At 41.7% G+C, this 14,333-nt stretch overlaps 1 protein-coding gene across 1 annotated transcript in view; it reads right to left on the bottom strand.

Moving 5' to 3' along the window:
* The window catches only part of HPSE2 (heparanase 2 (inactive)), a 492,703-nt gene extending 479,072 nt beyond the window's left edge, over positions 1-13,631 (bottom strand). Inside the window, exons 1-2 of the mRNA XM_004579975.2 lie at positions 13,271-13,631; positions 10,126-10,283 (exon numbers count right to left, since the gene is read on the bottom strand). Coding sequence (XP_004580032.1) covers positions 10,126-10,283; positions 13,271-13,560 — 448 coding nt within the window. The 5' untranslated portion in view covers positions 13,561-13,631. The remainder of the gene's footprint in view (positions 1-10,125; positions 10,284-13,270) is intronic.
* Positions 13,632-14,333: the final 702 nt, after the last annotated feature.

Here is a 14,333-nt window from a genome sequence, read left to right on the forward strand (position 1 = left end):
CAGACAGTGATTCATTATTATTAGTCACTGACTTAATGAAATGTGTTACGTTTGTAGCAAAGTAATAGCCATTAGGAAACAATGTCAAATGTTTTGTAAAGGATTTTTGCCCAGAGTCAGGCATTGCAGAACAGCATATTAAACCACTGCCTGAAATGCCAATGTCTTGTATCAGAGCTGTCCCTGTACCCATGTGCAAGACCCAACAAGTTAGCCTGGCCCAGCCCCAGCCGCTGTGACCATTGTGACCTCTTGGGGGAGTGAGCCAGAGGTTGGAGATTTCTCTTTAGGAAATATACTGCAAGTTTTAAACTCTAAAATTGGTGTTCCTCACGTTTCTGCTGACAACATACTTACCTGAAAGTGTTTTATTAAATGCACTATAGCTTTAGGGTCAGGGTGAATCAGGTCACTTTCCTAACTCCGTTACTTAGTTGTATAATATTGAACAAGTTATTTAATATTTCTAGCCTAAGCTTTCTATATAATAACAAAAAGGTTATAATAATTGCATAAAACTGTTATAATGTATACACAAATCTAACTCAACTAAATGATTATATAAAATCATTATATGAAACATATGAAATCTATTCTCTTTATATAAGTAAATTCTTAAGTCATTAACAATAAATACTTAGGTCAATGATGATGATGACAACCAACTGAGCCAATCACTTACCCAGTCCTTGTTTATTAGCAAGAACACACAACTGTAAGACAGTAAGGCAGGTTTAGCTGTACAGCATCAACTATGGAAATGATTTTCCCCTATATCTTAACTACTCATATCTAGTTACAAAAATAGGATATACATATATATATATATATGTGTGTGTGTGTATATATATATATACCTGCATAAGGAGAAGTCACAAGTACAAAAGTGTTTTTTCTGCCAATGCTGCAAAACTTTAAAATATTTTTAAAATTCCTTTTTCATCCATCAAATTATCTGGCTATATTTTGCCTATTGGGAGAAGACATAGGCGTTAAAAGGTATAGAGTGAGAATGCAGGGAGCAGGAAGAAAGGAGGAAAAAGCAGCCCAGGGAGGGGAAGAAAGAGATGAAGATTCTTTCCAGTTGAACTGACACAGCCAAAAATCTGTTCCGCACTGACCAAATTTTTTAAAAACTAAGTTTGACATATGTCCATGCTATCAAGCTTTTCATTCATATGTATCTTTTGATCCCAATCAATTCTCAACAATGACCCAAAAAAGCACAAATTAATCTCTTTTCATTTTATAACTAAAACACAAATTCATTGCAAAGGATGCTACATATCAAATCAGTTATCAAATATTGTCCACTTTCCATTGATAATGACTTCCTAAGTTTTGCTCTTCTACTGCTGTTGTACTGATATAAACTGTCCTCACCTCAGTCCCAAGCATTTTCACTAGCTTATTCCTTGGCTCCTCTGAAGATAGACACCTACAACAATTTTCTACTCTGTTTTGTATAAGAACATAAAATAAACATTTCTAAAATGCACACATATACTTCTCTTCAATCTTTCCTCTACTCTTTACCTGTACAGTTTAAAGAATAAGATCCAAAACTCTTAATTCACAACTCTCAGATGATCTTCCACAATCTGATCCAACCCAGCTGCAACCCAACTTCATCTTTCCAGCAAAGCCTTCTGTAACTAATAACCAAAGTCCTTGACAGACCGCATAAGGATTTGCTCAATGGCACATGATCATTAGCAGGATCAGAAACAGAGTAGCCAATTCTCTAACCAGCACTCCATCCAAGTAACCCCCATGGATACAGGAGCTCAAGGACCTAGCCCACCTTCTGCTGCTTTCCCAGGCACATTAGCAAGGAGCAGGATCAAAACTGGAATAGCTGGAGTTCAAACAGGTGCCCTTATGGGGTACTGGGCACCAGTTGCAAGCAGTGGCTTTGCCAACTGTGCCACAGTGGCTGGCTGTTGGAGTGGAGTGACTGCAAGTGGGAGATGTTTCTGTCCATATCACCCCTTCTCTCTATGGTTCTGCCTTTTTAAAAGATTGATTGATTGATTGATTTAAACATTCACAGAAACATATTACGTCCGATGATTCACTCTCCAAGTAGCCATAATGGTTTGAGCTCAGCCAAACCAAAATCAGAAGCCAGGAGCTTCTTCCAGGCCCCCTACACAGGTGCAGGGCCCCAAGACTTTGGGCCATTCTCCAATGCTTTTTCTGGGCACAAGCAGGGAGCTGGATAGGAAGTGGAGCAGCTGGACACAAATCAACCAAATATGGGATCCCGACACTTTGCAAAGCGAGTATTTAGCCACTAAGCCATCGTGCTGAGCACAATGGTTCTACCTTTTAAATAAATTTTTCAAGAAAAATAAATAATCATAAATAAATTAATAAAAAAGCTTTAATGAGATGAAACGACATTCAAAGAATAGTTAAAAATCCTCATCCAGCTTTCTCTCAAATCACATAGGAATATACTATTTGAAACTAAAGTCAAAACTATTTTTAGCGTCACTTTCCCTACATATCCAAAATTTTACAAAGCCCCATTTTAATAAATGAAAGTTGATATAGAAGTTCAATTTTGTTGTGACAATTTTCTTAATATTTATCCAAAAATGTATTAGTCCTAGAAGTATTAAGATGGACAAAAGTTTTGAAAAAGACATCAGGTATTTCATAATTCTTGTAATTTCTTTAAAGACATTAGAGGTGCAGCCAATATTGTGGTACCACCACTTGCAATGCCAGAATCCCACTTTAGAGTACAGACTGGAGTCCCAATGTGGTCCAGATTCCTGCTAGCACACCTGTGAAGGCAGCTAATGATGGTTCAAGTGCCACCAGTGCTACCCTGGCTGTAAAGTCATTTGAGGAGTGAACCAGCAGATTAAAAAAAGTCTTTTCTTCTAATAATCTGCCTTTCAAATAAATAAGTCTTTGAAAAATGCTTTCCATTGTATCCAAGAGAATTCTAGTAAACAGAGAGAAATATAGCACTGCTCTGTTAGAAACTGTATAGCAAATAGCAAACATACAAGTTCCTGTGAAATGCAAATAGCTGCCAATTTAAGAGAATGGATAAATAACAGCTCTTTCATATAGATTATTCTTTAGCTATTAAAAAAAGACCATAATTATTGACTGAAAGATCATCAAGCAGTAGAATTTGACACACAGATTAGCAAACTGTGTGGGAAACCCACATCCTATATCATAGTTCCATACAACACTTCTTCCAATTCCAGTTTCCAGCTAACCCTCCAGAAGGCAGTAGATGGTGGCTCAGGGACTCACATGGGAGACCCAGACACTGAGATCCTGGCTCCTGGCTCTTGGCCTCAACCTGGTACGGCCCTGGCTGTCACAGGCATTTGTGGAATGAACCAGAGAATGGAAGGTTCTCTTCCTCTCTGGCTTGCTCTTTCTCTCTTATGCACTCTCTTTTTCTCCCGTTCAAATAAATAAATATTTTTTTAAAAAAAGGGTTATCTAGATAAGCAAGTTGTATACAGTATGATCCCACTTACATGCCTAAAAATGTATTACTTCAGTACACATAACACAGGAAGTTCTAAAAGAGAGTTTTACCACCTTTTGCAAACAGACTCTGATTCCCATGGAGAGGAAAGAAGGCTGGCCAAGGACTGTGGGCTGGCTGTAGATAGGCCTAGGAAACTAGAGTTAGGAGGGCCTGAGCTCCTAGGCAATGGACATCACTGAAGAGACAAGGGAAATGAAGCTTCAGAAAGATAAGTCAGACAGCAAGATGGAGAAAAGATGAAGACAGGAACCCCAACAAGAGAGGATACCAAGCAGATGGGTGATGTTGATGGACCAAACCAGAAAGAAACACACACAGGAGAAATAATTGCTATCAATTACCTCTATTCTCAAACTTTCAAATCAGACTACAGCTAACATAAATCTTGAAGAAAATCATTTGAAGACAACTTCATAGAGGAATGAGGAAAATAATGCTGCTGTGCTATAATACGTAGTGGTGAAGATCACAAGCTGTGAAAAAAGAATGTTCTAGATTCAGTGACAACCCAGCCATAGTACACAGTACTTAAGTAAACCCTAAGAGTTTTTGCTGAATACAAACACTTCTGTTCCTTGGTTTCATCTTCTTTTCTTTTTTTTTTAAGATTTATATTTTTTTAATTGGAAAGGTAGATATACAGAGAGGAGGAGAGACAGAGAGGAAGATCTTCCATCCAATGGTTCACTCTTCAAGTGAGCACAATGGCTGGAGCTGAGCCTATCCAAAGCCAGGAGCCAGGAGCTTCTTCCGGGTCTCCCACACAGGTGCAGGGTCCCAAGGATTTGGGTCGTCCTCAACTGATGTCCCAGGCCACAAGCAGGGAGCTGGATGGGAAGCAGGGCTGCCGGGATTAGAACCGAGGCCCATATGGGATCCCAGGTGTGCAAGATGAGGACCTTAATTAACCACTATGCTATCGTGCTGGGCCCAATTAAATCTTTAAAACAAATTTAGAAATAAAGTTCCACTTACTAATGTCAACACTGATTAATGGTACATAAAATAAAATGAGATAATGAAAATGGATGAGTTTGAGGCAAATATGTATTTTGAGAATTGTGCTACTCTTCATGTCTTGATTAATGTAATGGAAACAAAGAAAAGCAATTCACTAAACTTCACTTTTATTAAAACTCAGAAAATTTTTTGGAGAAAAATGTAATAGCTATATAATGTCTTCAAATTAACAAAGTATACTCACACTCATCATTGAGAATTTCAGAAGTTCTATGAAGAGAAAAATATTTATGAGTATATAAAAGATATTTGAAAGCTGCAAAAATGCACTATTATGTCTGGAACTGAAAAAATGAAGCATAGAAACTACGTAAGACTAACAAAGGTAAGCAAGAACAAAGGCAAAAAACACACAGAAATACTGTAGCTCCAATACAAAACTTTATATTGAGTGGCAAAGTTAATTTAATGCATATCATGAAACCAAGATAACTTGGATGACTAAAGACAAAAAGATACATGGTAAAAATAATAAAGGGTCTCATGAAAATAATTATTATGAATATATTTGGGGCCTGGCGCAGTGGCCTAGCAGCTAAAGTCCTAACCTTGCTCCAGGATCACATATGGGCACTAGTTCTAATCCCAGTGACCCTGCTTCCCATCCAGCTTCCTGTTTGTGGCCTGAGAAAGCAGTCGATGATGGCCCAGTGCCTGGGAACCCTGCACCCAAGTGGAAGACCTAAAAGAGGCTCTGGGCTCCTGGCTTTGGATTGGCTCAGCTCTGGTAGTTGCGGCCACTTTTTGGGGAATGATTCATCACATGGAAGATCTTCCTCTCTGTGAATCTGACTTTCCAATAAAAACAAATAAACCTGAAAGCAAGCAAGCATTTGATGGGGTAGGTGCAATGGCATAGTACATTAATCCTCTGCCTGCAGTGCCATCATCCCATCTGGATGCCGCTTCGAGTCCTAGATGCTCCACTTCCCATCCAGCTCCTATCCTGTTTATGACCTGGGAAAGCAGTGGAGGTTGGCCCAAGGCCTTGGGACCCTGCACCCATCTTGGAGACCCAGAAGAAGCTCCTGGCTTCAGATCAGTCCAACTCAGCCATCGTGACCATTTAGAGTGATCAACTGAATGCAAATTTTCTCTTTCACTCTCCTCTCTAACTCTGCCTTCCAAGTAAAATAAATAAATTTTCAAGAACAAAAAAAATACTCTTCATATACACTGAAGATTAGAATTTTCATGTATACTTCACTTTTATCTCTACTGGTCACCTGAATTTTCCCAGTGCTCTTAATGTACTTCATACCCAAGAAACTCAGCTGAAAAACAGCCATGTGTCAAATACTACACTAAAAAACACAGGACATACAATAATTAAATACAGTACCTTTCTACAAAGGTAAAATAAACAGATGAAAAAACTTAATATGAAAACAATAAAAAGACTAAATAGAAGCATAAAGAATCAAGCCCAGAAAACAAGAAATCATTGTAGAATAATGTATAAATAAGTAACACTGACAATAGGCCTTTAAGAATTAAGTAGGGTTGGGCCCGGCGGCATGGCCTAGCGGCTAAAGGCCTTGCCTTGAAAGCCCTGGGATCCCATATGGGCGCCGGTTGTAATCCTGGCAGCTCCACTTCCCATCCAGCTCCCTGCTTGTGGACTGGGAAGGCAGTCGAGGACGGTCCAATGCTTTGGGACCCTGCACCCATGTGGGAGACCCGGAAGAGGTTCCTGGTTCCCGGCATCAAATCGGCACACACCGGCCCGTTGCGGCTCACTTGGGGAGTGAAACATCGGATGGAAGATCTTCCTCTCTGTCTCTCCTCCTCTGTGTATATCTGGCTGTAATAAAATGAATAAATCTTTAAAAAAATAAATAAAAAAAGAATTAAGTAGGGTGAGGGTAAGATTTGGATAGAACTATTCAACTAATGTTTCAGGTTGGAATAATGAAAGTGTTTTAAGAAACAGTAATTAAGTAAATAGAACTATAATAAAAAGGAATATGAAACCATCAGATACAAAAAGTAAACTGAGTCTGAAATAGGAAAACTTTGCAAAGTTGAGAAGTTCGAGCATTTCTATAAACAATTCAAAAATAATCGAGATTATTTTTTCACAAGAGTGATGATAAATATGATATTTTAGAAATATTAAGCTGCCTTTTGATGTATATAAGGTGTATAGCTTTATTAAACATTTATAGCTATAACAAGATGAATATACAATAAAACACAAGAAATATACAACATAGACGGGCAAACTGGCACAAAAGAAACTTAACAGATTAATCCAAGATTTCTTTGTTGGGAGTAAGAAAGGCATAATATCACAAAGAACAGAAAAGAAGTAAAGCAAAAGAAAGATTCCTAGAATATGAGGAACAATATTATTATTTCCTTCATAATCACCATGTTTGTGTGAGATTCCGACTATGAAAGCATAACTAGGTTAACTGCATTAAAGGAGTGACCGGAGAAGCTCCCAAAGTTTTATATAAGAAATAATTTTACCAAGTTGAAAAAAACACAGTTGCCTTAATGTGTTCAAAAGGTATTTAGAAAACAGAAGCCACATGACCTGTTAACTGCGTTATCATTCAGGGGATGGAGGAGACAACAAATAACAAAATCACATCAGGAAATCCAGAAAGTGAGTTTTGGCTAAGCCAGAACTCCCAGTTGATTTTACTATTAGTATATAATAACAGTAAAATTAATCTCTTCTCTCACCATCACACAAAAAAGCTACCTTTTTACATTCCCACAACTTTCTTCCTTAAATATGATTGTCCCCATTCACTTAATCCTCTAAAACAATTCCTTAAATCTTCCTCCTTCTTCTGTATGAACTTCCCTGCCACCCAATCTTATTCATTCTTTAATCCTATTTTAAAATATCAAATGTTAGAAATTTCCTGAAATTGCCTTTAATAAAAGAATCCTTAGCTTTACCTTAGTGTCTTACACTCAGCACAAAATCTTGCCCAACATGTGTTGTCATTATCCATATGCCACAGGGAAGAGGTGAGCCCAGGACACACACTCATGAGCAATACAGCCAGGCCTACATGTAGGTTTTCTAAATCCAAATTCTGAGTTTCATAATGTATTAATAGGTATATCTTATTTCTCAAAATATATGCTATCATTCTATATTTAAATGAACATGTTTTTTCAATAAAATATCCTTATGTCAAGTGTTCCTTACAGGGCATTTTACTAAGAAAGCATAATTATCTGTAAGATATTCATAATAGCCATTATCACTGATAAAAACTTATAAGTGAAGTATAATGTTTGCAAAAGTGCTAAGACTATATCAAAAACATTTTTGCCTGAACTTCTGCAATGCAACGTGCAACCACAAAGACAATATGGGTGATTTAAGGATACCTGAGCATCAAAGGGCAGGAATGGGGCATTCCTACTCTCCCTAAGTCTGCTAAAGCCTCAACTACTGATATAGTTCAGAGCATCTTATTACCAGGGAGACATAAATCAAAAGGAGTTCAGCTAAGAGCAATAAAACAGATTAGTGTCTGGAAGAACTGACTTTAAAGAAAGTTTTAAAAAAATTAATTCCAGGTAGTCTAGATAAAAAACAGCCATGAAGAAATCTTTTTTGCTTGTTTGGTTTGGTTATTTGTTTTGGCTTTTTTTAAACTAACAACCACACCAAAAAGACTTTATTCTGAAGGCATATATCTTAAAAATGCAAATATTATCATACTTTAAATCATATTTACAAAGGAGAAATTCAGGAGAAATTTTCCAGCAAAAACCTATGGGACAAATGAGTTCTCTTGCCCAGGAGTGGTAGAAAGTGCATTCCAACAGATATTTAACACCAGGATGGACAAAACAACAAAAGGATCCATATGGAAAGATCCTGTAGTGGTGGGCGGACTGAAAATGACCTCTTAGATGGCGTTCACTTCTGATTCTTCTAATTCTTTTAAATTTTATGGGGCACAGAGTCCTGCCAATTTCTTTTCTCCTCATGATACCCACTTTCTCCTTTTACAATGGGAAACAAATTGTGTCCATTTTAAGAAGGTGTAAGTGTTCTTAATGATTCAGTAGTATAAGACATTGCAGGAAACAGACTAATTTCTAAATTCATGATGATCTTCTATCCCCACTCCCGGCAAATCATGAGACTCTTACAAGTTTCTCCACAAATTAAAGAGCAAGCAGTTTAAATGATTCTGAAGAACTGTCTCATCAGAAAAATCATCAGTATTCTCCCTTCTTGAATATGATCAGCAAGCTGACAGTGACCCCAGAAATTATAAAATTTGTGTCATATTATACCAGCACTGTTGTAAGGGACCATCTTTTACCTTTTAGTATTTTATGCTGAGTGACAGTAAAATCAACTTACAACCCATATTTTTATGATAAGGACTTTTACTTTTGAAAATACAGAGACTAAATTAAGTACCAACATGCTCTTCAGAAAAATCCTAGTCATGTTTCAAACTAAGTCTTAACCTTACCCTTTTTTTCTCCATTCTGGCACTTGAAAAATATGTTCCTCAGACAGCCTTAAAATAAATCCCAATACCTCCCTAGAAGTCCCACAAAGTAAAGGCCCAGAAAATACAAGAACATTGTCTTGTTTAGCTGATTTATAAAGATGTAACAAAATTCCAGGAGACTCTGAAAACCTGGCCCTGAGCCCTTTAAAAAATAAAAGTATAGCTTACTTAGGAGAAGAGGAAGCAGGGAAATGACTGCCTTCCAAGAATAGACACTAATGTTCTTCTCTCCAAGCTTACCAGTGTCTGAAAGAATACCAATTCCCACTGTGCCTCTTTGAAAGAAACTGTCCCTCCAGCAACAAAGTTCATAGATATCAACTTCAAACCTCCTGAACAAACTTCTTGAAATACCATTTTTTCTCTTTTTTTATCAGTTAAAAACGAGATGTCCAAGTCTAAAGGGTTTGAAGTTTTCAAAGCCCTTACAACCCTTAATTCATCTGATCTTGGCAGGAAAGAAGGCTAACATTTGTAATCCCATTTTAAAGTTTAAAAAGAATTGTAATTCTGAGATTAGTCAGTCTGAAAAAGCATCCAGTGCATATTCTCAAACCCTCCTCAGCAAGAAACCAATCTAAAGAGGGTTATTCCAGAAAACTCTACAGTGTTTTGGATTGTTTTATTAAGTTGGAATCCGTTTGTGTCCTCATCCTAGGAAAGCAAGAAGAAATAAGAATCAGCCAAGGCCACTTATGCCTATAATTTTAGGAATGCACTGTGTCTCTGACCCTTTAGTAATGCAGAAACCTGGCCGAATTTCCTCGGAAACCTGCTGCGCTTTCTCCTGCCAGTTTTCACCCTCAGTGGAGTTTGCAGCTCATTGGAAAACTGAAGTCTGCAGCTGGGAAAAGGACAACCTGGCAAGTCCCCTAGGCGAATCCACTCCGAATCCACTCATGTCAGGGGTCCCACACTCCAACTTCCCCCTTGCCTGCAGCTTCCAGGTTCTCAGGAGAGCATCCACAGGGCTCTCCTTAGAATCCGCCCACATCTAAAGGCACACGGCTGATTCTGGCTCCCAACCCCTCAAATCCCCCCACCCAACAAGAACGAGGACCAATTTCTCACCATCCTCATAGTTTTTTAGATAGTAATCCGGGCCCGGGCCCCCTCGGCTTTTCGCCAGGTTCCTCAGGTTCTGAAACTGCAGAAAGTCGGTCCTTTTGCCCCCGAAGCGCAGAAAGGCGGGTGAAAGTCCCCGGGCCAGAGTCACCAGACGTTTGGAGCTGCAGGGGTAGAGAAGGAGAGAGGAAAGGATCCCAGAAGGCAGGCGCCCGAGAGGCACGGAGCAATGGCCTCTTCCCACTCCCTACCGGCGACCTAGCCATGGCTAAGGACGCTGTGCCCGCCCCAGCTCGCGGTACACGCCTGCCCCAGCTGTTCTGTTGTCCGAGGTAACCCGGCGACCAGACCGGTGCGCCCTTGGCCAACAGGGTTTCCTGGTACTGTGCCTCCCTTGCCCAGCTGCCCGCCGCAGCAGCGCGCTTGGGCAGGTATCCCGGAGCTGCTAGTGCAAGGTACTGATTTCCGAAGAAGAGTTTGATTGTGCTGGTTCCCAGGGTTGGCGGACACTTGTGCTGAGAACACAGAGCGAAGGCGCAAATGACTGCCTTCTGCCGGCCAGGAAAGCGCTCCTAGCGGAGATGCGCAACGCTGGTCTCCGACTGCTGCCAAACAAATCCGCGGAAAGCCGGCCTCGCCTCCTGAGCTCCGTGGGCGCTGCCACCCCAACGGAAGAGGTGAAACTACTTTTTTAACCCCAAACTAGGCCCAGAGCCTGAGACCAAGTGGATTCCGACTTTTTTTTACATGAAACTGATTTTCCTTTTCATTAACTCTGTAACCATCTCATCGTTCCCCAAACCAACGCGCGGAGTGGGTCTGGGGGTAAGTTCTTGCCTTTCCGTAACACTCAGGTCTTCTCCCCAACCCCTGCAGGAAAAGCAGGTCTCTTGGCCCCTCCATGAAATAATTAAGACCGGTCTCAAGAAAGGGAACATCCTCCTTCCCACCAACGATATTGGGCTTCCACTTTCTTCCATTCCACTTGGAGCCACTTGGAAGCGCTAAGTGAAGTTTGCTGAAAATATGGGAACCTGTGCATCGGGGAAACTTCAGGAACACCAGAAAAATAACATATACATGTTCTAGTGTAAGTTCAGATCTCCTATCAATAGGTTTTTGAAAAGCCAAACGCTGCTACTTTGGGGAAGGAACAAGGAAGGAGTAATGCAGATGTCTGTAATGCTGAGGGGACCACCGATCCAGATACGTTATTTTTTTTTTTTTAATACTTTGCAAGTTCAGGTTCTGAAAATCCAGATCCAAATGAAGTAAGAGCTTTGTCAAGGAAGACAGGAGTAGAGGAGTCGGGGAACGAAGATTCACTTTTGAAAGTTTTGCAAAGAGACAAGAGATGTTGCAGCCCCGTGAGGGCCAGACAGGGCTCGCGGCTGATTCCAGGACCGCATTCCAGTGCGCGTGCAGTTATGGTCGTGTGGACTGGGCGCGGGCAGAGAACACCTCTGTGCGGGTCGGGAGCAGGAGAAATGCGGCATTTCCAACAACCTTCTGTCCGGAAGTCTGAATAGCCAATACATATGATCCCTGCCAGGGATTCTTCACTGAAAAACTGCCTTCCAGAATCCTGTCTGCGGCAAGCAGCCATTTAGCGCGAAAAGACTGCTTTTCAAAAAAAGACTCTGTGCAACTGCTGGAGTGCAGTCCAAGTGGGGCATGCATTTCAGGAAACCCCTGGCGCGCCCCCCGGTAGGATGAGCTCTGAGAAGAACTTTGGAGGAGGAAGCTGGGCAGCCCAGAGCTGTCGCCGCCCTGCCAGCGTCTGCACCCGAAGGAACTGAACCGTTTCCGCGGCAGCGGCGACAACCACCTAAGATTGGAGCTACGCTCTTCCGTGTGGAAGGCGCATTCCAAGTGGAAGGCACATTCCACGTGGCGCTTTCCACTACCTGCCGCATCCACAGACCCGGCCGGGACTAGAGGAAACCCCTAAGGGATGAAGGGCGCGTACATCCGGAAGAGTAAAACTCCAATTTCCCAAGAAATGAAAAAATACTCACGAAAGAGCGTGGCAGACACGGCCTCTGGCAGAGGAGTGGGGCTGAGAATGCACAGGACTCTTCAAGGGAGCCCGCGGCTGAGGCTCCGATTTGGAGGGAATTTTTAAAAAACTCAACACTTGGATTCGTACTGCAGATCATTTTTATTTATTTATTTTTTTCACCTGATGGGAAGGGACTGCAGTTGCCTACTGAAAAGTAACAATCGGAGGAAAGGGCAAAACCAATTAGGTTCCAAGCCCTAGAGCAAAGGGAATCACAAACCTCCCAGTTCACGAATATGGAGAGCCTAGGACTGAACTCTGCAACATCCTCCAGGCCGCCCCCCCTCAAGTATTTCTGAGACTCTTACCGCTCCCCTTCGAAATGCTGTGACCAGAGCAAGGGATATTTTTTTTTTCTTTCTTTCTTTAAAAGTAAACTTAAGTATGCAGTTTACCACAGGAGATGGGGGGGGGGGGGTGCATTCTGACTATAAAAAGCGCCTTACAAAGTCTTAAACACCAGAGAGGACAGCAGATGATATCAAATAAATGTTACAACTCCTATCCAGACTGGGCACCACTCAAATCTCTTCTTAAATTCGTTTCTGATGAAATTATCTTTCTGTGAAAAACTCCACTTTCAGGCAATCCCCATTTTAACAGTTTCTCTCTTTTTCTCCCTTCCCTCTCTCCCTCCCCCCGTTCTAGCTCTTTCTCTCTCTCTCTCTCTCTCACACACACACACACACACACACCCCACCCCACACTCCCCCATTCCTCTCTTTGTTGCTGGAGACCTTTTTCTTCCCTCTCCTAACTGCCCTAACCTCTTGTTTCTTTTTCAGGAGACAGGGAGGCTAATTGTGGATGTATGTAAGCAAAACATTTTTTCAGTCATAACTGATAAGTTTCTGAAATGCCTTTTGCATTGCAAACATGTGCATCTTAATAGAAAACACTGCTTTTCTCAATCACTAGTTACAGCCTCATAGCAAATATTCCAGGAGGAGGGAAAACTCTTTTATTCTCATTGAGAGATCCGCTTGGCTTACTTTCTTCTTTCCCCCTCCAGAATGGAGGGTAGGAAGGGGTTGGGGAGTGTTGCTTAAAAAAAAAAAAGTAAATGGTCCATCCAAGCCCCTGCCTTACCTTAAGAAATCGAGCCAGCCATCATGAATGATGGACGGATCCAGCTGCAGAGAGAGGAAGTTCTCATTGACTGTTCTGACTGGGTTCTTGGTGCTCACATCAAGTAGAATCAGGGTCTTTTCCTTCAAACCTGGAGCTCTGTCTACAGGCAAGAGTCTCCTATCTCCAGCTTGGGAGGAAAGGGAGAGATGGAGCAACAGAGCCATGGAGAGAGCCACCAGGGCTAGGCACGCAGGGGGGCGGGAGTCGCTAGAGGGCATGGCTTCGGGGAAGGCACGGAGCACCCTCATTAAATCTCTCTGATTTAAGCCTCTCCCTACTGGGTCTCGCGAGTGACTAATTGTCCTTATCTAAAATGTGTGTCTGCCTTTTCCCCCCTTTTTCCCTTCCTCCTCCCCCCCCCCAACTCTCGCTCGCTCGCTCGCTCGCTTGCGCTCTCTTTCTCTCTCTTTTTTTTCCAGTGTTTTGGTGCTGGTGGAGCGAACTCACGCCCCTAGCCAGCCTTCTCAGCAACTCGTGCCAAGAGTACTCGTTCACCAGCACCGCCCCTTTAAGAGATTTCCACTGCAGACATTTTTTAACTTTTTAAAGGTAAGGGGAGGAGGAGGCGGGAAATAAGAAGGAGGGGTAATGTTGTACCCTCCTGATTTAACCCTCTAGGGTTAGGAAACGGAGGGAGGAATCGGAACACTACTGTTGTAACGGCTGAAGTACATGGCCAGACGTCTTGTTTTTACTTTCCTCCATATGAGGCCGGGAGGAAGGCAGTTCAAACTGTGACGGTGGCCAACCTCAGGCTAGGGTAATGCATTCCCACCAACTACTTGCCTATTAGTTCTGACAGCGTTCAGGCACTTTGCTAGGTGCCCTTCTCTATGGGCTGAAACAACAAAGGCTGGACTGAATGGATTCAGTGGGTTCTTGCAGGGGCAACTGTGATTCTCGCCAAGGCATAAACCTCAGAAGAAGATTTGATGCACAGGAACCTGAACCTCTGAGACATGCTGGGCACCCACACAGAAGTATCTTCTGAGGACACGGGCAAACGTTGGTCATGACAAAG

Source organism: Ochotona princeps, chromosome 13 (genome assembly GCF_030435755.1).
Source record: "Ochotona princeps isolate mOchPri1 chromosome 13, mOchPri1.hap1, whole genome shotgun sequence".
NCBI classification, from domain to species: Eukaryota; Metazoa; Chordata; class Mammalia; order Lagomorpha; family Ochotonidae; genus Ochotona; species Ochotona princeps.